This window comes from Halichoerus grypus, chromosome 12, assembly GCF_964656455.1.
Source record: "Halichoerus grypus chromosome 12, mHalGry1.hap1.1, whole genome shotgun sequence".
Classification (NCBI taxonomy): Eukaryota; Metazoa; Chordata; class Mammalia; order Carnivora; family Phocidae; genus Halichoerus; species Halichoerus grypus.
In genome coordinates, this window is record NC_135723.1 from 17,956,862 (window position 1) to 17,981,386 (window position 24,525).

Here is a 24,525-nt window from a genome sequence, read left to right on the forward strand (position 1 = left end):
CCTCTGGCACTAGTACCTGTTGGCTATCTAACGGTAAATCTGGTCATAACTGCTGGAAGTTAATGTTACCAATCTAGTAAACATCTGGGTTTCCTTTTTAATGCTGTGTGATAAAATTACAGCGTAGTGCGCTTGGTCCATTCGGTGCATTTTATGAGAGATCTCATTGGCATTTCAGAACAAGCCCAAATTAAGAATTTACTTTGTTTTATAGGAGACCCCCACCCCCACTCCACCATCACCCCATCTAGGTGGTGACAGAAGTGGACGAAGGAACTCAGCTCTCCACTCTTCTAATTCACCAAACTACCAAACATATACAAAATCTCCCTTAAGATGATGTATTTTATTCATAAGAATCAATGACATAATTATTATCTAAGATTGATTAAACTCATTGGTGGAGAATTTAGGCCAGATGTCCCTTATTCCTTAAGCAGATTGTTCTCAGTGTGATAAATGTTACTAACCATGATTCTATTTGTATTATATTGTAATTATACATATGAGTTTAAGTCAGGAGTCTGGTGGTTAACTGTACATGTCCTGCCACATTTTAAGGAAATGAAGAAAAAAACAGAGCATATAGGAGCTGCTTTTCAACAAATGGCTTGAACTTTATCTATACACACAGTTTATCTGATAGTTTGCACAAATGGGTGCTTCTTTAAGATCATACACAGAGACGACTATTCAAGGAACACAAATGAAATGAAGCTTGTAATAGAAGGTTCCTTTAAATAGAAAATACTGACTTAATATATTCGTATTGCCTAAGAAGAACTCCACACTCACCCCCTTGGGATGGATTTCACAATGCCAGCATTGTAATTTTTTTCCAGGTTGGCTCCATATGAAATGGCAGTAGCAATAATTGTCTGAAATAAAACAAAAGAGGTTTAAAAAATAAAAAACTCCATGTTTTAACAACTCCCTGCCTCCCCCCCTTTTTTTATCTCCTCCTTAGGAAGGTCACCCTGTTGGTTTCTTTCTCTTTTTTTAATCCAAGTACAATTAACACACAGTGTTGTATTAGTTTCAGGTGTATGGTAAAATGATTCGACTTTTCTATACATTATTCAGTGCTTATCAAGATAAGAGTGCTCTTATTCCCCTTTATCTCTTTCCCCCATCCCCCCACCCACCTCCCCTCTGGCAACCACCAGTTTGTTCTCTGTAGTTAAGAATCTGGGGTTTTTTGTTTGTCTCTTTTTTTCTTTGTTCATTTGTTTGGTTTCTTAAATTCCATATATGAGTGAAATCATTTGGTATCTCTCTTTCTCTGACTGACTTATTTCGCTAAGCATGATACTCTGTAGCTCTATCCACATTGTTGTAAATGGCAAGATTTCATTCTTTTTTATGGCTGAGTAATATTCCACATATATTGCAACTTCTTTCTTGTCAAACTCATTAATGCTAAATTTTCTAATTACACGTTTTACTTACCACAATTACTTCTATAGGAATAGGGACTGGAATTTTGTGCTTAAATCGATCATTCACTTCCTTAACTGCCATACAGATGATGATGGTGAGTAATCCAGCAATGAAATCAGCAAGATTGGTGTTGCCAATATTCTGAAAAATCTCAATCAGAGTCTGTAAAAAGAAAATAATTGTATATTCTCCCCATGTGAAAAATCATGACAGCATCATCAAACAGCACTTAAAAATTTCATGTAAAATCATAAAAAACTGTTGGCTAATACAGAGACCATTAAAAACATCCAGTCTTGGCAATATACATACCAAGTTATTAATGATGGCTAATTGGAGTGGTAAAACCATGGGTGATTTCTACTTTTTTTGTTTATCTCCATTTTTTACAATAAAAATGAGATGTTTTAAAAGAAAAAATATCATTACATACTGAATTTTACTTGCAGAAAAGCTTTAAAAGTTTATATCTTAAAGTGGTTTTACAGGGACTATTAAGTGACCCAATTTCACAATGTTGATGTGGTATTATTGAGATTAAAAACTGATAAACCAAAAAGTCTCAGTTAGCCAGTATTTTAGGTAAAACTCATCCCCAACCTGAATGATACGGGTGGTAATAAAAATACCTAAAAACTTCACATGTAGATACATAGGGACTGATCCATTCTTCATGCCAAAGAAAAACTACTGAACTGATAACATAGTTCAAATATAAATTTTTGGAAATTAATTTGGTACTTAGTTCAAACTTGAACTGAGATGGCTTAAATAAAAGCCACTCTTTCCAAGTGGGCAGACAAGCCAACTCAAGAATAAACTCATCTTGTTTTGTAAATAGGAGGTTTCTGGGAATCAAGGGAGATTAATTAGCAAGGGAGAATCCCAGCGAAGAACACTAATACCTTTGTTCCAGCAGCTTCGGTCCTGTAGAAGGCATGATTTAAGAAGGTAATAATCTCTCAGTGAAGATTACCTTTTTTTTTAATGAGTCCTTTTATAGATATATTTTTATATGAAAATAAAGGGATGGAGCATCTTATTGTTTAAAACATGTATCTTAATTTTATAGACAAGCTATATTTAAAGTAATTACAATGACAATCCAATAACAGTTGTGTATAAAGAACCTGAGGTGGTCTAGCAGTCATTTTGCCAGCAACTCCAACTTTCTGGAAATGTTCAAGAGTAAGGGAACGACAGGAGAAGTTTTCATGCTAGCAGAAGACATCCACCAAATGCTTGAACTAGAGTTCAAGCATTTGACTTACAGGAAGCCTCTTGGACTCTAGAGTATTTTTGCTCTTGCTTTAAACCCAATACCAACAAATTTACTTTGCCTTCCGGGAGTCAGTCAAAATTGCTAGAAGCAGTTACACTGATAACAAGAGATGAAGCAAATGATAGCAGGTTGAAAAAGAGAAAATGGGGACGCCTGGGTGGCTCAGTCAGTTACACATCTGGCTCTTGATTTCAGCCCAGGTCATGATTTCAGGGTCATGGGATTGAGCCCCACATGGGGCTCCCCACTCTGGGGAGTCTGCTTGGGATTCTCCCTCTGCCCCTCCCCTGCTCACACACTCACGTGCTCTCTCTCTCTCTCTCCCCCTCCCTTTCTCTCTCTCTCTAAAATAAACAATCTTCTAAAAAAGAGAGAGAGAGAGAAAATGGAGGAGGACCACAAGTGGGCACAATAACTCAAGAATTTAGGGCATCTGCCATAGGCGCAAACAGTCCTACATGCCTCAGAGTCATGATGGTATTGCTGTCCGGTCCTTCCCATCATCAATTTTCTGATGACGAGCCTCATTAATTCACAGGCTGGATACAATATTTCACTTAATTGTCTATACAGTAAAAGGTTACTTTCAACTCAAGAGGGAAAAATCCAAACTTGAAAATAAACAATCAGATAACTATCCCAATCATAAAAACATTTTCACCTTACAAAAATGATCACTCCAGGATTCCCATTTAATCTATGAGAGTCACTTGGGCGCCTGGGTGGCTCAGTTGGTTAATCTATGAGAGTCACTTAAATCTTTGAATAAAAAGCATCTCTGGTATATTAAAAATGTAATATGGGTTGCAAAAAACAAAATCAGTTTATATTACACAATTGCATTAAACAAGCATATAAATATATTAGTTGCTTATATACTGAGGTATCTCCTGTGAAAAGTTCTACAATAAAAAATTTAGTCTATGTAGAAATAAAACTGAAGTAGTCAGATTGTACTCAAAGATAATAGAAACAAGGCTCTAAGAAAGCACTGAAAACTAATTCTAATTTAGTTTACTATTAAAATACTTACTAAAATATGTTTAAAATGTGGATACACATATGAATCCATATTTCAACCTAAATCATAATAATGACCATTTCAGTGATGGGAAATATTTTACTCTATTTCCTACCATGCTTGGAGAAGTTTAGGACCATTTCATTAAGATAATTTCTTCCTTCTTTGCCTAGCATTACCTGGGGGTACGAAGCCATAAGAAACAAATATATACCTGCTGTTACATTTGAGGAAACTTATCAGCTAACTTCTGGCGCCAAATTTATTTTAATCCATCTTTATAAATAGAGAAAACCCTTTATAATCACCCCTTGCAGTCAGGCATTTCCTCTTACCAGAAACAATTTTTGCCCATACGTAGATCAACCCTAAAAGTGTTACTTTCCTTATTAGTATAGTTTAATTTTTACATACTGAAACAGATTCAAAAGAGTGTCTGATCAAGTCTAACAGTGGCTTTCAAAACTCTCATCATCTGGGCAGAACTTTTCAGTGTGGTCTTCCTCCTCGTTAGAGGAAGAAATGAGGAGGTGGCATAATTTCGGTAAGCAAGCAGAAAGTCTTGCTTTGCCTATTGAGACAAGCCATTCAAAGTGAATGATAGGAAAACATAATCACCCTTAAATGCGCTATGTGATTTACTTACGTAATTGAGCAGCTACATGGTGGCATGAGGAGTATTATTCTGAATTCTGAATTCTGCCAACAACACCCTGTCATTCCCCCTTCTGCAACCTATCCTCAGTGGCTCTGGCATTTGTTAGTTAAAGTTTTAGTTTTTCTTACTGTCCTCATATTTCCTCCTCCAATTCTTTGTATTGTTTTCTTTTTTGGGAGGAGTTGGGGGAGGGAAACAATCCAAAGTACAACCTTACAACAAAAGAGATGTTAAACTGCTACATGCCAGGGAAAGTATCTTACAACAATCTTCCAATTTTTCCTGGAGGAATCCACTACTACTCTGCATTTGTTGAAGGATTCTTTCACGAATGATTGCATCTGGTTATGTCATAAACAAAATTCTCTGTTCAAGTACTGAGGGATTCATTCAACCCTTATGCAATCCTTTCCAAACCTGCTGATCCTTAATTTTCTGAAGAGCAAGCTTAGAGTCATGATGACACAGGGAAGACTGAGATATCTTCATCTAACCTGACTGCTCTGGAGGAATTTCTCATAAAATTCTATGACACATTTTAACCTAAGATTTCAAGAATAATGTTCAACAGTCACATAACAATTGTGTTTGGTTTCAAAACTTTTTTTGACCTTGCTCTAGTATTTCTTGGTTACTTTTGTCCCTGTTTGAAAGTGGGATCATTTGCAGCAAGTTTTGTCTTAAACATAGTCCTAGGAAAGACACGAAGAAATGGAAAGACATTCTATGCTCATGGATTAGAAGAACAAATATTGTTAAAATGTCTGTACTACGCAAAGCAGTCCACACATTTAATGCAATCCCTATCAAAATATCAATAGCATTTTGTTCCAGAACAGAACTGGAACAAACAATCCTAAAATTTGTATGGAACCACAAAAGACCCTGAATAGCCAAAGCAAACTTGAAAAAAGAAAACAAAACTGGAGGTACCACAGTTCCAGATTTCAACTGGTACAGTCACTCTGGAAAACAGTGTGGGAGTTTCCTCAAAAAGTTAAAAATAGAGTCACCCTACAACCCAGCAATGGCACTACTAGGTATTTATCCAAAGGATACAAACATAGTGATTTGAAGGGACACATGCACCCCAATGTTCATTACAGCAATTCCACAATAGCCAAAATACGGAAAGAGCCCAAATGTCCATTGACAGATGAATGGATAAAGAAGATGTGGTATATATATACAATGGAATATTATGCATCCATCAAAAAGAATGAAATCTTGGGGCACCTGGGTGGCTCAGTTGTTAAGTGTCTGCCTTCGGCTCAGGTCATGATCCCAGGGTCCTGGGATTGAGCCCCACATCAGGCTCCCTGCTCTGCGGGAAGCCTGCTTCTCCCTCTCCCACTCCCCCTGCTTGAGTTCCCTCTCTAGCTGTCTCTCTCTCTCTCTGTCAAATAAATAAATAAAATCTTTTAAAAAAAGAATGAAATCTTGCCATCTGCAACAACGTAGATGGAGCTAGAGGGTATTATGCTAAGTGAAATAAGTCAGTCAGAAAAAGACAAAAACCATATGATTTCACAAATATGTGCAATTTAAGAAACAAACAAAAAAAAGAGCAAAAGAAAAAAGAAAGAGGCAAACAAGAAACAGACTCTTAACTATAGAGAACAAACTGATGGTTACCAGAAGGGAGGCGAATGGTGGGGGTTGGGGGAAATAGGTGAGGAGACAAAGGAATGCGCTTGTGATGAGCACTGGGTGATACACAGAAGTACCGAATCACGGTACTGTCCACCTGAAACTAATATAACACCGTATCTTAACTATACTGGAGTTAAAATAAAAGCTTAAAAAAAACCCAACATAGTCCTAGGAGAGCAGAAGAACTATTATCATCTGTAGAGGTCCCCCAATGGCCAGGGAACCAGGTTAACCATTGGCCTAAGCCTCTTGTGATCTGTGTGGATGCAAGTCAAGCAATGTTCACGAAGAGGTGAATACATTCAGTAAGGGGTCTCTTGGTGGATTCAGGGGTCAGTGGATTTGTATGGGGAGTAAATAGTTCCTAGCCCATTGGAGGCAGTCAATAAATACCTGTTGAATAGATGAATTGTATGAATGACAATGAAGGAATAAATGAATGAACGGTTGACAGGAAAAGTAGGAAAGCAAGAAAAAGCCAAACGTGCCAAGGACAGCAAAGGTGAGAGGCCCTGTCCAAGAAAGGCAGTCAGAAGGTTTCAAAATGAACCAAGCACTCGGTACGAAAAAAAGCAACAATGACAAAAATATTTCTGAATCAAAAAACAGCCTGCATTAATTGGCTGGCTCCTTGGGAAGTGAACAGTAAGCTCCATGAGGTCTATTCACCTTAGTAATGAAAATAACAATAACAATAATAAATTAACTAAGCTCTTAACTCTGAGCCAGATAGTGTACTAGGTGCTTTATACGGATTTTCCTTTTTAATCCTCACAATTCTAAGAGGCAGCTACTGTTATTATTCCCATTTGACAATGAAGGACACTGAGGGGTAGAGACGTTAAATAGGACATGCCCCAAATCACGTAGGTAGTGGGTAGTGGGACCCAGATTCCAAGTCAGCTCTATTGAAATTCAAAGCCCCTGACTGATCACTGTTAGACTGCCTCCTCTACCTGTTCCCACTGCTCAGCACGGTAGGTGGCCACAGGCACTGGGCAGTATTTGCTGAATGGATAGGGCAATGTGGGATTACGGCACTGTCGTGAAACCGAGCAAATTCCTGACCACCTCGCTAACTTTTACATATGGATGCATGGCCTTATGTTGTCTTAAAAGCTAATCTGTGGGTCACTAAAGGACTTAAACTCCATTCCTAAGGCTAGCACATTATTTTTGCATAGTTTCATTCTCCCCAAGCTAAGATGACATCACGTTACTATCATTATCATTCTCAAGCATCAATAGCATGCTTTATATAGAACATATATTTAGATCCAAGAACTTTTTCAAATCTAATTAGTGTGATCTACATCCTTCTTTTGCATCTCTTTTGCATGTTGAATCATCTCCGAATCTAATGTTCCTTTTCATCTATAATTGCTGAGACATTTACATTATGCATTTTACGAACTCTCCCAGTTAGAAAGGGCTTTAGAGCTACATCTCCAGTCATTTTATGTTACAAATAAAAAAAGAAAGAAGCCTTGAGATGTGAGATAATAATTCCAGCCTAACTACTTTTTCTGTGTACTTATGTGCCAGCCTCTGGGCCAAGTGCTTTTCTTACACCCTTATTTAACCTAACTATGAATACAGATACTATTACCAACTCTATTTGGCAGAGAAGGAAACTGAGGCATGGTGATTTGCTCATATAACTAGTAAGCAGTAGAGTGAGGACATGACTCCAGGTCATTCAGCTCCAAACCTAAGCTTTCAGTCACTATCCCCCATGGTGTGTCTATGGTCACTCAACTTATCAGAGGCCAAGTTGAGATAAGAACTCAGGTCCGTGGCCTCCCAGACGAGACTTCACTTCACTATACCCCTTTGTTATCATTAATATTTTTAAGTGCAGTGACACTTCTGAAACCATTTTTGACCAGCTGAGAACAATGATTTGTAAAATGTGCCATCTTTGGCGTTACTCCTGATTCTATTGCTTGCTTTCAAAGAAGAATGTTTTCCATGGCATCCCAAAGTAGGGGATGGAGAAGGAACTTACACTCTCCAGACGCAGGTTAAAGAGGAAAAGAGGAGAGTTCTCTCAGTGAGCCATGCCCGGGGTAAGAAGCCACACTTACGTAGATAATGGAGAGAACGCCATTATAGTTTTTGGTGGAAACATTGAGAACGATCTTCAGCTGTGAGACCAGCACTTGGAAGGCCGCAGCTGTTGTGAATCCGCCAACCAAAGGATCTGCCAAGTACCTCACGATGAATCCAATCTGCAAACCTCCAAATATCAACTAGTATAAGAAAGAAAAAGTTAACGTTTGCCTGAGAGAAGGACCAACTCTCTTGAACTATTAACGAGTTAAACTTAATACCGGTTAAAACTCTGGTTAGCCTGCTAATAACACAAAAATACTTGTAGGAATGCCCCTCCATCACTCTGAAATTTGGAAACTGTGGTAATCTGAACCTTGAAGTATTTCTAGATATGTAATAAGAAAAACAAAAATCATGTGGCTTATTTCTGTGCCTTTCAGATCCCATGGCTCTGCTCACCAGGACACTGTTTTCTCCTTTGTTGGTTCTGCACACTTCCCTCCCTCATCCTCATTTGAATCACACATGTTATTCTGATTTTTTTTTCTGTCTCTGACTTTGATGATACTCGAGCCTTCATAAGTGGGGTCTTGCTGACTATTTCAGCATCTGACCTAAAACAATATAATTTAGAAAATAACTTTGGGGGTCCAATAAATTGCTCGGTTTTGCGTTTAAATGAATCTTGAAGTCCACATGCTTTACACGCAGTTATTTCAAATAAAAATCATGCCGATCCATATTGTACTTGTAATCCCATTACCTGTATGATTCCAACCAAAAGAGTAAGGGTGCTCGCAATCAATACTCTTGCCGTATCTCTGGCCACATAGTCTATCACGGTGGCATTGAAGGCGGTGCCATTACCACTGGATATGTGAAAGTGTTCATCCGGGGCCATGCTCAGCACAACAGATCCCACCATTAAACTGACCACTGGGAACGGCCCTGGGGGAAAAAAAGCCTCTACCGATTAATAATTATTCATCACAAATGTTTAGGTCCAACATGTCTATGTAGGATTAGAAAGATGTGTGAAATTATTAGCTGTGATTGGGAAAATCTTGTTTGTTCACAAAGGAAGCTACAAAGCAGACATTTCAAGGCATTCGTGACCCAGAAATGAGCAAGAGAGACATGTAGGTAGCAATTATAATACAGCACTCCGGATGCTTTGTGAATTCACAGGAAGGTTGTCTAACTTGTCTTTGCGAGGTCTTCACGCGTATTGGGGCAGGGGTGTGGGGAGTTGCTAGGAAGGGTTTCCTGACAGAGGTGGCAAACAAGCTGAATCCTTACCTGTTCTATCTTATTTCCATATAAGTTCATTTCCTAGAGCATCCAATGCCCTGATCTCTGTGGAGCTGAGTACCTTGATCAATATCACAAGGTCCAGATTAGGATAAAGAAACAGCAAAGAGAGTATGTAGTTTCTCTTTTTCTCTTTTCAAGACAAATTATTTTTTCATATCATATGCCAGTCTATAAGATTCTGTGTTTTAAAAGTATTCCTTTTCTCCCAATCACTCCTGATATTTTTATCCATGATGGTGAGCCTATCTTTTGTTCATGGAAGGCCTTAACAGTTGGGAGGGCTCAGTACCCAAATCCAGTAACCTGGAGTGTTTAAATGTATAGAATACCAAAGAGAAAAAAATCAGCTCCTATGTTCTTCACGTTGTCAAGCATTTGATACTGATTGATTCTCCCAGGTGAGAAAATGCTTTCAGTCAATAGCTTCTTCCTGATCTCCTTCCATAGCCAAGGCAATATGCTAGATACTGGGGATAATACGGCTAAGGATGAGGATATGGGCTGGAGATGATTTTGTTTGTCTCAAGAGGATTGTCCAGGTAGACATGTCTAGCCAGCAGATGGATGTAGGCGCAAAATTATCTCAAGTATAAATGTCAAAGTCACAAAATAGCATTAAAACATTCATTTACTAGAACATTCCAGCAAAAGAGAATTCAAATTTTAGGAACAGCAGAAAATAAGCCTATTTTGAGTCATACCAAGAAAGAAAGCCAAGCTTAGTTTCTAAATAGTTTTGGCACAATTTTGCCAGTCTTCCAATATTAGTGACTTAAAATGAGTACAGTTTTTAATGAAATGATGAATATATATTTGATGAACATAATTTAGTAAATTTAAGTAATTTTAAGATAAGTTAGTCTAGTAAAACAGTAGGTTTGAGGACCTCTTGAAGATTTTTTTCCCTTGTCATTTTGTATTTTGGAAGACAACACTTTCTAAATATGGAGTCAAATTTATTACATTTCTTAAAATGAAAACATGCTAGAATTTGAAGGTAGGCTGTAATTTTGACAATCTTTCAATTTTATCCTCTTTTATTAAAAAAAAAAAAGAGAGAGAAGTATAAACCTAATACCAAAGAGATGGTATTTTGAAAGCTAAGAAGAACCATTGCATCATTGAATTGGATAATCTCGCAAAACACTGAAGGCCTATTTTCCCAGAAAACATTAAGAAAGATATGGAAACATCTTATATATATATATATATAGCTAAAACACATTAAACGTGAATAAATACAATTGCAATATATGCTTATAATTACCAACTGAGATGTGCCTTGATGTTCCAAAGATAAAATATGTCAGGATAGGGAAAAAAGCAGAGTAGAGACCATATCCAACAGGGACTGCAGCTAGCAGAGCGTATGCCATGCCTGAAAGTACATCCAAAATGATTAAATTCACAAACAAAAGTTAGGGTATTCTTTCTACTGTGCAAAGAAAGGCCTTTTCATAGATATCCCCAGTTTGCAGCTTGCCCTGCATGGTCTTCCTTATTTTGCGTATAGTCCGGGGTTATGCTAGGATGCAGAACGTGATCTGGATCAGCTGAGATAATGATTCATCCTCACGCACCACCTGCTTAAATAAATTGATTGAATTGATCAGTAATCCAATTATCCACTGATTAGACGAGTGGAAAAAGAAAGTCAAGTCAGTTGGTTAAAAACTTCATCAATTCAGTCCAAAGGCTCAGAGCAGTTGTGTACACAGACGTTTCGTGTGAATGCTGTGTTTCTCTGTGTCCGGAGGGACACAGTCATTGTTGCACTGTGATTCCCCCTTCCTTGTTGGGGAACAGAAGTTAGATCCAAACAAAGGAAACTATGACAACTGTCCACGGCAGCAGGTGAGACAGCTCTACTAGGCTTCCCTCAAGGAGCGCAGCTCGTCCACTGGGGCTGTCTGTCCCAAGCAGCCTCTGGGGCCACACGGCGCAGTGTGGAGAAATCTCAACTTCTCCATGTACATGGGAGTTGGAAGACCGTAACGATGCCTTCTTTTCCCTGGTTAAATACTTCTTAGGTAGTCAGCACATCTTACTACATATTGCCTCCTCACACTTCACCCACAGTGAGAGAAAAATCAAGCCCTTTGATCACTGGGTTCTTAACAAAGGATTACATTTTATAGCAGTTTTAAAAAGGGCAGAAAACAACCTAAATATGCTGGCTCACAAGTGCCCCGAATTATTTATTGAATGAATGTCTCAAAACAGAAAAGTGGTTAACTGAATTATATTTTACATACTGTAATTCTGTAAAATGAAATGGACGTGATGTATAGGAATACATTTGCTAACATGGAGATATGTAAAGAACAAAGGAAAAAGTAAGGAAAAGCAGGATTCAAAATCATGGTAAGGTGGTGATGGGTATTAAAGAGGGCACGTTCTGCATGGAGCACTGGGTGTTATACACAAACAATGAATCATGGAACACTACATCAGAAACTAATGATGTAATGTATGGTGATTAACATAACATAATAATAAAAAAAAATCATGGTAAGGGGGTGCCTGGGTGGCTCAGTCATTAAGCATCTGCCTTCAACTCAGGTCATGATCACAGGGTCCTGGGATGGAGCCCCATGCGGAGCTCCCTGCTCAGCAGGGAGTCTACTCCCCCTTCCTTTGCCCCTCCCCCCTCCACTCATGCTCTCTCTCTTTCAAATAAATCTTTTATAAAAAATCGTGGTAGTATGCACACTCTCACTTTTATAAAAGTAAACAAAGATGTTGCATGTACAAAAAAATCTGTAAAGATTTTCAATATTATACAAAGTCATTTCCATATACAAAGACTATATAATTAGTGGTGCTAACAGACCCATGTATTCACCGTCCAGCTTAAGAAATAAATTGCCAGTAAAGTTGCAACTCTGTGTACTTTTCCTCAATCACGTCTTCCTTCCACCCTCCACTCCCAGAAGGCAACCACTATCCTGAATTTAGTGCTTATCATTCTGACGTTTTATTCTTTTACATAGATATGCATTTATGTGGGCATGCCTGGGTGGCTCAGTCCATTAAGCATTGACTTTCGGCTCAGGTCATGATCCCACGGTCCTGGGATCGAGTCCTGCATCGGGCTCCTTGCTCAGCAGGGAACCTACTTCTCCCTCTACCTGTTACTACCCCTGCTTGTGCTCTCTCTGACAAATAAATAAATAAAATCTAAAAAAAAAAAAGATATGCATTTATGTGTCTAGTAGGATATTTACTAAAATATTAATGGGTTGTCTAGGTGGTAGGATCAAAGGAGACTTCTAGTTTGTGGAGGAGGTATTTTTCATGTTCCTTATATGTATTTTCTGGTTTCCTACAATAAGCATTCAGGCATTCATTTGACAACTGTTGATTATGTACCTACCATGTGCCCGCACTGTTCTAGGTTTTGGAGGATATGGAAGTGGCCAAAAGAAAGTGTCTGCCCTTACAGAATTTGCATTCTAGAATGATCTGTATTACTGATGCAATCGTTTTAATCTATAACTTACAACAAGAAATGGCAATAATCACTCGTCCCAAGAACTTGGAGTGGAAAGGTGACTCCCCAAAGGGAAGACAAGCAAAGAAGGAGCAGAAAATAAAAACAACCTATTTTCTATGTTCTTTTCCCAAGTTCTTCTCAAACTTCACCTCCCTAAACTGTGCAGTTTTTACCGGCCTGAGAAAATGGGGACTTTGTCTGTTTCCATACAGTGTCCTACTTAGGGACAACTGCTACTCAAATAGACTGTAATCATCTCTATTTATAAAGGATTTTGGTGCAACAATTTTGAAATTACACAATTTGTAAGGAAATCTAAGCCACTGATTTAAGCCACGGAACTTCTGTGCTGATACCCTTCATGTGTAGGACGGTGGCATATGCTGATAAAGGTGGTGCTAACAGACATTTGAAAGCCTCTAGAAGGCAAAAGTAGACACTGGAGAGCAGTCTCCCTGCAGTTGGGAATGAAGATAGCTTAAAAGGCCTGCATTGATCTTTTGCTGCCTGGTGGTAACATTTTTTTTTTTAATAACAAAAGTCAAAAAGATCCCATTATCATTAGCAACCAGTGGTTTCTCAGTAACTTGAGCCTGCACTCTCTGGTGAGTTCTTCCCGCACTCCTCAGCTGCCCCGCCAGCCAGAGATGGGTCATGGATCTTGCCACCACTAGAGACTATGGACCGCCCCTGAAATGTCAATTTTGAGCTCCCTCTCTCAAACTATAGCCTCCCAGCCTTTCAGCTTACCTACTCCAGAATCCTTGTTGCAACATTTCTTTGTTCTTGTGGGGCTTCTAAAGGATTAACTTATTCACTTTATCCCTATCCTTGATGTCCCCAGGACTGCCTGGTGGTTCAACTCCATGCAGTTGCTCTGAAAAAGACTCAGATCTCCCGTACTTTCCTCAAACTGCCCCTCCCCCTTTTGCACACAGACACGGTTCAGAGATGAATCTTAGACTCCGCCTAAAACAAAGAATCCATAAGAAATGTTCCTAATTTGCTTTTCACCATAATTTCAAACCCCTCTGTATTTGTACCATTTGTTCTTTCTTCCTTTAAAAATGGAGGAGATATCCCTCCTGTCTTTAAGAAGCAACCCGCCTACTTCTGTCCTTGAGCCCCAGCTGCAGTTCCCCCGCTTCTCGCCACTTTCAGTTTCTCCTCCACCTCGGGGGCCATAGACGCCTTTCTCTCTACAAGGACATTCCCACCAGTTCCCAGATATATTCTAGTATCTCTTCTATTGAAAGAAACCTAAATCCCCCCTCATTCTACCTCTATCCCTTACCTCTCTCTGGTTACAGCCATTTTTCTATTCTGCTTCACAGAAAACCTTTTTTTTTTTTAAAGATTTATTTATTTATTTTAGAGAAAGAGAGAGAGAGAGAGCATGCGTGGAATCAGGGGGAGGGGCAGAAAGAGAGAGAATCTCAAGCAGACTCTGCACTGAGCACAGAGCCTGATGTGGGGCTCAATCCCACCACCCTGAGATCATGACCCGAGCCGAAACCAAGAGTCAGACATTAACCGACTGAGCCACCCAGGCGCCCCACACAGCAAATGTTCTTAAAAGCATTGTCTGTGTTCCATCTTCAAACTCTCCCCTGAAGAGTATGACACTATCGCCTCTCAATCCTTTTTTTTTTTTTTTAAAGATTTTATTTATTTATTTGTCAGAGACACAGCGAGAGAGGGAACACAAGCAGGCTCCCCACTGAGCAGGGAGCCCGATGCGGGGCTCGATCCCAGGACCCTGGGATCATGACCTGAGCCACCCAGGTGCCCTGCCCCTCAATCCTTTTAAAAACAACCTCCTCTCTTGGCTTCTGACCCCACATCCCTCCAATTGCTCTTTCTCTCCAACCTCCTGAGCCTTCTCACAGTTCTCTGTGGCCCTCCTCTTCTCTTCCTGACCTCTGAATGGTCCAGCCATCTTCTCTTCCATCTGACCTTTCTCCGTGGGTAGTCTCAGGCATTCCCACTCCTGTAAAGATCGCCTCTACAGGGATGCTTCCCTGCTATGTCTGCCTAGCCCAGACCTCTCCTCTGTTCTGCACACTTGTAATAGCTCCAACTCCATATTTGGCCTTTCCACTTAGAGGTCTCACAGACATCTCAAACTTAGCGTGTCCAAAAGGAAACTCTTTACTTTCCATCCCAAACCTGCTCCTTAGCCCGTCTTTGCCATTTTAATAAGTAACATAACCATCTACCCGGTTGCTCAAGCCAACAACTTTGGAGCCATCTGGGATTTTTCATCGACATGCTAAATCCATCAGTAGACACCAGTGATGGTTGCTCCAAAATACATTTCAGATCTGTGCAGATCTGTCTCCTGCTCGAGCTGGTTTAAGCTGACACAACTGTCCTCCGGGGCTGGGAGGAGGGTGAGGCAAGTCAGGTGCCTGAGGCACAATATTTAAGGAAGCCTCCTGAGAGCAAGTGCCTCACTGCCTCATCCTAACCCAGCCCTGCCCAATCTTATCTCGTTCTGTTCACCCTCCCCCCAAACACACTGCACCCACCACACTAGAATTCTTCTTGCAACTCCCTTGGAAACACACTGAACTCCTTTTGGCCTTGGGTCTTTGCCTAGTAACACTCTCCCTTCTGCTCTTTCCATGGCGTCTCCTCATCCTCTGGATCTCTGACTAAATTTCATCCCTTCAGCAAGGCCTTCCTTGACCATTCTATCTAAAATAAATACTCCCTCCTCAAAGTAATCCTTAGTACAGAGTATTTAATCCAACACAATGGATTAAATCTATTACAATCTGTAATTATTTTTTTGCTTTATCTCTTTATTTATTTAATTAATACTTTAATTAAATTAACGTCCACCATTTGAAAGGAACGCCGTGAAGTCAGTACCTGTGCTTGTCAATAAACCACTGAATCTTCATGGCTGAGCACCTGGCATACAGAATTGGTTTATAAATAGTATTAAGTGAATGAAAGATGAATGAATGCATGAATGAACCAGGTTGACCTCCCAGAAATTTACTTTACAAAGATAACTTTATAGAGATAGAAAAAGATTTAATGGATTTCTCATCTACTGAAAAGGAGTTAATAATTATTTTTGTGAGGATTAAACAAGATAATTGGCCAAAGCCCTTAAGCATAGTGTCTGATACTTAATAAACAAAATTAAAAGTAGGATTAATTCTTATAAGATACTTGTCTATGAAAATTTGGGAGCTAGAGCTTGAAATACCATTTTTTTACCTATAAAGATGATTCATCAGCAGAAAAGCAATTCAGTCCTCTTCACTCAGTGTTTATGAAGCCATCTATTTTGTGCCAGTCTCCATGCCAGGCACTAGCTAAACACCATTAATTCGATGGTTCCTGTCCTCTAGGAGTCACACAGTGTTGCTACGTTATAGTTTTTACAGTCCCCAATGGGCACGTGGCATCATCAAACTAATGTACTGCCCAGCCCTACCTCCTCTCCCATCCACCTTTGTGGTGGAAACCGTGGTTGGTCAGGCAGGCGCTCCACACTGAGGCCGCAGAATACCCTCCTCTGTGGAAATCTACCTGGCTTGCTCTGAGTAATCTTGAGAGCTCTATGGGCAAAGGTTGGACATTGCTCAACAACTGTTACTAACTTCTGAAGTAGTTCATTTTCAAGCCATCTTTCTACCCACATCCCCACCCGACTCTACTTCTCATCATTGGGCAGTCTCAGACTTAACCTTCACGGAAACTCCATCTGACAACTCAGCCTCCAGGAAGCTAGTCCCAGTCCCCTAAGGCTGGGTTGTGAGCATCTGTGCGAGCTCACCTCCGAGGCCTTGTTCCCCCTGTCACAGCCCTTGTGGAATTGTTATCATGCACTTTCCCAGGGACCATGAGATCCTTGACGGCAGGTGGTACCGCTCATTCACGTCAGCATCCCTAGTGCCTGGGGCACTATAATTAGATGCCCCATCAAGTTATAATAAATAAGTGAGACTTCTGTTTTCATGGTCCAGGGGTTTGTAGAGTTGGGGGGATAGCAGAAGCAAGACAATGGGGATGGGGGACAGAGGAGAATGCCCATACTGCGATTCACCAACTATGCGACAGATTTCTAAGATGCTAATGGAAATATAATATAAAGCCTGTTTAAAACAAAACAAAGGAAAACAAAACAAAACACTGCTGTTAAGACATTTTGCCAGAGATTAAAATAAGGGGATGGATTAAAAAAAGGAAGGAGGACAGACAAAAAAGCTTATGGACAACACTCCAGGCTAAAACACTTCCTTCACTTTCCCTTAAGCCACCTTCAAATTGCAGGTCAAGACCCATGTGTGGGATGCAAAATAATGTAATGGACTGCAATTATCATTTAAAAAATATAAGCAGAATAGAAGAGGATGGAATAGAAACTATCTGAGTATATCACTTGTAGTGGGGGTTAATATTATTTCACAAAACTTGAGATATGCATGTGCAGATCATGATGTAACATCTATTTCTTACTGTGAGTTGTGGTCAATAGAAGCTGGGGAGCCACTGCTCAGATGCTAGAGCTCTAGTTGAAGCCATGCAGCTCGAGAAGCAGCAGGGTTTCCCAGCAAAGAACTCTAAGGAAGAGGAAAAAAGAGGCAAATCTGTCCACTAAGGGGCTCTAGAGGAAGATGAAGCTCTTGAAGGGTAAGCAAACATTTGGTACAGACTCCTGGGACTCAGGAGGAAGTTATGAACTGCTGCTGGAGATGGTGACTCTCAATCACTTGGGAGCCAATCCACCAACACCTTACCTTGCAGCGTGCCCACTAGCCCAGTACTAACTCCCGAAATGATGTCACTAAGCAGCCATTCCTTGATTCGGTACTTGGGGAGCCAGTCCAAGATGGGCAGGAGAGTCTTCAGCACACCAAGGCCTCTCTTTCTTGAACAACTGTCAAAAGGCAAGAAAACTGGGTTTCCAATACCATCTCGGTCACAACCAGTTGCAAAGCACAAAGTTTTGAGCTGGGCTCTGCTGATCTTTATAACCATTTAGAAAAAGAGTAAGAATTGCCTGGCAAATACTAATGCTCAAGTGCTTACCATGCTTTTGCCAAGAACTCTATCTACCCTTTTAAATGCGCTGTACTAGAAAACACAGGATTAAGTGTTCCCTCCCCTCTTCCACCTTTGTAATCCTCTGAGAAAATATCCCTACACAAGGACCCATTTTCTAGACCAGCCACAGAACGATCAATGTGGAGTCTCCAAAAGGAGATTAATTTTCACACTTCTAACCCAGGCGCCTTCTTTTACTACTTCTTTTTCTTTAAAGAAAAATAAACACACTCTCTTTATTTTGGCACAACAAGCTTGGAGCCAGTTTATGCAAAACTCTTAATATGATAAATGTACACTTTGTTGTACGTTGCTACTTAGTATTTTTTTAATTCAGCATCCTATAGATAAAAGAAAAAAATGTTAAGAGTGGGTGGACATTATCCGACTTCTCATTCAACTGAACTATTTAAATTATATTTATGAGACACTTGGAAATTTTGATGTTTTTCATATTAAGGAATTATTTTTTTAGGTGTGATAAGGGGACTGTGGTTATTTTTTTTAAGAGTCCCTAGAGAAATATACTGAAATATATACAGACAAAAAGATACACTATGTAGGATTTGCTTCCATAGTGGAATGGGGGCAAGTGGGTGGAGATAGATAGAGCTTGGTTGTTGAAGCTGGGTGGTGGGTAAAAACATGGAGGGGGCTTCATTATTCTACTACGTTTACTTTTGTATATACTTACGTTCTGTAATAAAAGATTCTTAAGAAAGAAAATCTGGCAGCACTTGACAATTCTCTAGTTCTTTTTTGTGGTATCTAATTACAGGCGGCCCGTTTGGGTTTAGAGAGTGATGCAGGTCTCCCTGGGGGTCCCACTGCCAGAGAGGGAAGACCTTGGAGTACACTCTCCTGGGTTCTAGTCTTCATTCCGTGTCTCCGAGTGGCATCCTGCCTAGATGAACTTGGGGCTTTCAAGGACTGGCCAGGTGATGGGTTTACCCATCCTGTCTTTTTAATCGAGCCCCTTTCTTCTCCACTCTCCTCAGCCTGACCTTCACGAGGAGACCCTAGGGATGTGCTGTACCCCAAAGCGCACTCCAGATGTCCCGAAGAGAGGAAGAAAAGAGAGATGGGGCACCCGGGACACACTCTGCCCAAAGATGAGTTTCCGGGGCTAAACTCAATTCGGGCCGAGAATGATGGAGCCACCCTGCGACCAGGAAGGACAGCAATGCGGATGGTTGAAGCCCAGGCGACCCGGCAGGGGGACGCGCCATCCCACGCCGGGTCCGCGCGCCCACACGCCCGGCCCCACTGCTGCCCGCGCCCAGCCCGCCGCGGCCGCTACCTGCAGCCCTTGGCCAGGCTGTCCCGCAGCGTCTTGCGCTCCTGCAGGCGCAGCTCGTACTGCTGCTGGAAGGCGAGCTCGCTGTAGACCGGCCGCGACACCACGTAGCTGCAGCTGTACTCCGGGAGCGGTGGCGGCTCCAACCTGCCGCCGGGCGCTTCCATGACCTGCGAGGCGGAGGACGACGAGGAGGGAGGAGATGGAGCGGGGAAGGAGGGAGAGGAGGCGAAGAGGAAGGGACAGGAAGAGGCGACCGCCCGTTAGCTGTCGCCTGGCCCCACCTGTTGCAGCCGATCCCGGAGCGCCTGGTCCGCGCGCCGCCGTCCCGGGCGCTCCAGGCCGCCGCCCCCGGGCGCGCACCACCCGGCTGCACCGGGGCACGTGAGGACCTTCGGGTCCCGTAGCCTGCACCTGCTGCCCGGGGCTCCCGGACTCTGAAGAGGGTGAGGCCCGCCTTGGGGTCTTCCGCAGCTCGACCCAGTCCCCACCCGCGGGCAGCCAGGGCGCTGTCCGCGTCCTGAAATCTCCCCAAATCCCGGCTGGAGCCCGAGCGCGTGCGGGGACGGAAGGGGACCCTGGGAGCGCTCCTCTCGCTTCGCACCCGACCCAGGGCACAGCCCCAGGCGCGCACCAGGAGAGAAGCACTGGCCCCCGGGCCGGGCGTGGAAACCTCAGGCCACGTTACCCGGGGCCCGAGGCTACGTGCACTGCAGGCAAATTCCAGCAGCGGGTCCCAGTTCTCCCGGGGGCAGAACTTTGGGCAGGTGGAGCAGACCTCTTGCCCGGGCCTGTTTTGCTAGCCTCCTTCTCGCTCTCAGCTTCTCAAAAAGAAGGCTGTACTGCCCCCTGCCCGCCCGCTCCGTGTCCCCACACTAGTCCCATCTGCGGCTAGCGATGCCTCCCGGGAGTTCAGCCCGAGCTGGGGGTAGTAAGCTGCATCCTCAGCGGCCAGCTCACCTGTTTCGGCTGGTGGCCCGCCCGGAATGCCCCCGGGGACAGCCGTTCCGCTGCCTTTATAGCGCTCGCAGAAGGCAGTGAGACGTTTTATTTATGGAACAACAGAGACACCTTAGTTGAAAAGAGGGATACAGAGGCAGCGGTCTTTCTCCACCTATCCTACTGGGAAAGAAATGCTACTCCTCCCGCATTCTTTCCCTTTCCCGAACCCGGAAGGCCGAGATTCTTACTGGTTGTCACGTAAGGGCCAGTGGGATCGTCGCTCACCTCGCGATTGCTAACGCAGGCTGCGAGGTCAGGGGCTGGGAGAGGGAAACTTGTTACAGGAGAGCAGAGCCCCGCCCTGCGTGAAAAACACGACTGCTTGGAGCGCTGACCTTGGCTCCCAGGTTGTGTGAATGAAGAAGCTCCACAGTCAGGACACAGCTCTCATACTGCTCCGGGTGGGGGAGGAGGAAGGGAGCAGTGGCCAGTTTTGTATTTAATAACGCTCTGTATTTCTAGAAAGTGTTTCTTCGGAAGTACTCAGTGGGTGGTGGTTATAGAGAGTTCATAATTTATTCATAAATTTTAGATACATTGTGAATTCACTTTTCTCTCTGTGTGTGCCTGTGTGTGTTATATTTCACAATCAAAACCAAGTGTCCAGGGGGCTGGCTTTCTTACCCTGCTGACTCTTTGGTTCTTTCTATCTTTCTTCTCGGTCAGCTGGGCAATTAAGGAAGGAATCAGCTGGACTCCACAGGAAGGGAGACTAGAAAGAAGTGAGGGGCAGTCGGATCTATCCTACCTCAGCAGGGTTCGTCTCCTGCTGGGATGAATCTCACTGACTAATGTAGGTGAAGATGAAGGAGGGGAGAGTTTGGTAAACAGGAAGATTCTCGCCCGATTATCAGTGTTCTGAAGTAAATACAGAAGAGACTCCAAAAGAGACTATGGACCTTCTGGACACCAGCCTTCAGTTGTTTAGCTGGAAAATACAGACCATGAAAATTCTCTAAGCTCCAGGAAACAAAACTCCTCTGCGGAGAACCCTAGTGTAAATTCCCTGTAATTGTATTCCACATGGTGTGAGCATGTGCATTTTCCCGATAAATGAATGAGTCAACAGCTCTCAACAGATGTTCAAAAACTTACTTGATTCTTAAGGTTAAGGAGTGCCTGGCTGACTCAGTGGAAAGAGCATGCAACTCTTACTTAATCTTGGGGTGCTGAGTTCAAGCCCCATGTTGGGTGTAGAGATAACTTAAATAAAATAAATAAACTTTAAATAAAGTTAAGAACCATTGAAGAAGGGACCCAAAAATAAAAATCCAGGTCATGAACCTGAGAATTCTTATCCACTCACAGGGGAGGTTTAGCTTGTACAGTTGACCCTTGAACAACACAGCTTGGAACTGCACAGGACGTCCTATAGGTGGAATTTTTCTCATAAGTACAGTACAATACTGTAAATGTGTTTTCTCTTCCTTATGATTTTCTTAATAACATTTTCTTTTCTCTACCTTACTGTATTGTAAGAATACGGTGTATAATACATAAGTCATACAAAATATGTGTCAATTGACTGATCATGTTACAGGTAAGGTTTCCAATCAAGAGTAGGCTATTAGTAGTTAAGTTTGTGGGAAGTTAAAAGTTATTGGAGGACTTTCAACTCCACAGGGTTTGGAACCCCTAACACTCACATTGTTCAAGGGTCAACTGTATAAACCAGTGGTTCTTAACTAAGGCCTATTTTGCCCCTTGGGGGGGGGGCATTTGGCAATGTCTAGAGACATTTTTGTTGTCACGCCTGAAGGTATGCTATTGAGATCTAGTGGATGGAGGCCAGGGATGCTATTAAACATCCTATGATGGGGTTCAAAGTCCTCTAAGGTTCTGTATGTTACTTAAAATGTACATCTATTTCTAAATTGCTACATGTACTAAACATACGAATCTCTCTCCATATATATACATACATATGTGTGTATATAGTGTATAGGCATTTTCTGTAAGTAACACATTATTGGATGTGTAACTCAACTACACTGAAATAGAGGCAAATATTTGTCTTAAAGTAGATTCTGAATGTTTCCATTCTATACACCCTCACACATAACTTCAAGCTCCAGTTAAAACACTATCTTCTCCAGGAACATTCCTTGATGCTCTCAGTCAGAATTAATCCAGTTCCTTTTCTGAATTCTCTTGGCCCCTTATCTGATTCTCTCAAGATGCCTTTCACTATCTACCTTAATATCCTAATTCTGTTTTCATACAAATCTTCTCTCTCTCACTAGACCAGAACTTTTTGAAGGACAGTACTATGCCTCCCTCAACCACCTTTACCTTCTATCATGTTTTCTAAACAGATATACTTAGAGCCCAACATATTTCTTTTAAAAACTAAAACTTAAATTACATATTGGTCTACAACTTTTTTTTTTTTAATTAAGTCTATGTCACTGATATCTTCCAGGTGAGTACACATGGATTTTTCCTAACTTTTGCCAATGGCTGCCTAAGATTTCATGTCAATTCATATAATTGGTTCCATAGTCATTCAACTGGTTGAATTCTTGATTGGAAACCTTACCTGTAACATGATCAGTCAATTGACACATATTTTGTATGACTTATGTATTATACACCGTATTCTTACAATACAGTAAGGTAGAGAAAAGAAAATGTTATTAAGAAAATCATAAGGAAGAGAAAACACATTTACAGTATTGTACTGTACTTATGAGAACTAGATGATTCACAATTCTTAGTTGAGTTAATGTGGAGGCTCTACGCAAATACATATATAACCCACATCCCATTCTAGAACTTCTGCTCCCTGTTACTTGCGATTTTGAACACTTGTAACCTGGGCCAGTCAGCTCTGTGGACCACTTGTGTCAGAACTTAATGGTGGTTTGGTGGTGGTGGTAGAGATCAATAGAATAAGGAGTGGGTTAGAGGTGTCAGAAGGACAGAGGAGAATAGACTATCAACTTACACTAGAAGGCAAGGGGGTAACTTCCTTTGGAGAATAGAATTATTCTTTGAACTGCATATTTCTATAGAAGAATTTGGTTTAATAATTATCACACTGTAATATTACAGTGCTGTATGTACCCGGTTAAAGATACTGTTTTCTTCTGTTAAATGCCTTTTCTTTCTTTACGATTTTTTTTTCATTTTCTTTCTTACCTTTTTCTTTTCTTTCTTTCCTTCTCTTTGCCTTTTTTTTTTTAACAAACCCTTGTGTTGAGGGCTTTTGACCCTGAAACAGAAGCAGGTTGTCTACAAAGGGATGTATTTATTTATTTGAGGGGGGAGGGAAGAGGCAGAGGGAGAATTCTCAAGGAGACTCCCCACTGAGTGTGGAGGTAGGGGGAGGGGAGGCTTGATCCCAGGACCTCAAGATCTTGACCTGAGCCGAAATCAAGAGCCTGCGGCCCAACCAACTGAGCCACCCAGGCACCCTTTAAAAGCCTTTTCTAAGAAAGAAAGAAATGGTGCACGGACAGAATGACATCTCCCTTACAGGTTTCTATAAAAGTAGAGACTTGCTTTTCTCATAGGTCTGAATCTGGCTGTCTTTTAAAAACAGAGAAGAGTAGGATGTGATAACAGGTTGCTCTCCCTGTCCAATTTACTTATTATATTAAACACCTCAAATTACTCACTTAGGCTTTACAAATCAAGCTTCACCTGGTTCACGTAGAGATGGGTGGTTCTTATTTATCAGAATTTAATCCTTTCTAAAAGGACTTCTTTCCAAAGAGATAATGTGTCACTTCAAAATAAATGTCAGACAATGTTGTTGTTACTTTCCAGCACTGCTTTAGCCATTAATGCTGATTTAAAATGCATTTTGTATTTATCATTTACGTATTTGGAGTGTAAGACAAACTCCACTATTCGATCTACACACTCATTCGTTCATTCAAGGATTTATTAAGAATTGATTAGTGCCGGCTATGGTATAATGATGAACAAAATCGGCATGGACACTGGTTTCTTATCTGTGGGGGCAGCAGACATTCATCAAGTGGTCGCAAAATACATACACTATTTCACTGATTCTAAAATGCATATTTTTCACCTTTTATCAGGACTCATCCTACAATTGATGGTATCCTAGAGTTTAATTAGAGGCATTTTTTAACCTTTTTTTTTTTTTTTTGCAGTTTTTTATTCTTTTTTGGTCTAGGGGGCAAATTTATGGTGTAAATTTTTACTTTCTTCTTTTCAAACAACTTAAAAGTTCTCCAATCAGAAGAACTACAAACTAATGGAAATGTGC

General features: G+C 41.3%; 1 protein-coding gene across 2 annotated transcripts in view; it reads right to left on the reverse strand.

Moving 5' to 3' along the window:
- The window catches only part of SLC26A4 (solute carrier family 26 member 4), a 50,825-nt gene extending 28,266 nt beyond the window's left edge, over nt 1-22,559 (reverse strand). The window contains exons 1-8 of one of the 2 annotated variants that reach the window (XM_036101391.2): nt 19,568-22,559; nt 19,287-19,453; nt 17,680-17,819; nt 10,691-10,801; nt 8,873-9,057; nt 8,142-8,306; nt 1,450-1,602; nt 796-878 (exon numbers count right to left, since the gene is read on the reverse strand). In XM_036101391.2, the coding sequence (XP_035957284.1) occupies nt 796-878; nt 1,450-1,602; nt 8,142-8,306; nt 8,873-9,057; nt 10,691-10,801; nt 17,680-17,819; nt 19,287-19,450 (1,001 nt within the window). In that variant the 5' untranslated portion in view covers nt 19,451-19,453; nt 19,568-22,559. Of the gene's footprint in view, nt 1-795; nt 879-1,449; nt 1,603-8,141; nt 8,307-8,872; nt 9,058-10,690; nt 10,802-17,679; nt 17,820-19,286 lie in introns of both variants that reach the window. The other variant, XM_036101395.2, reaches the window with a different exon arrangement.
- Nucleotides 22,560-24,525: the final 1,966 nt, after the last annotated feature.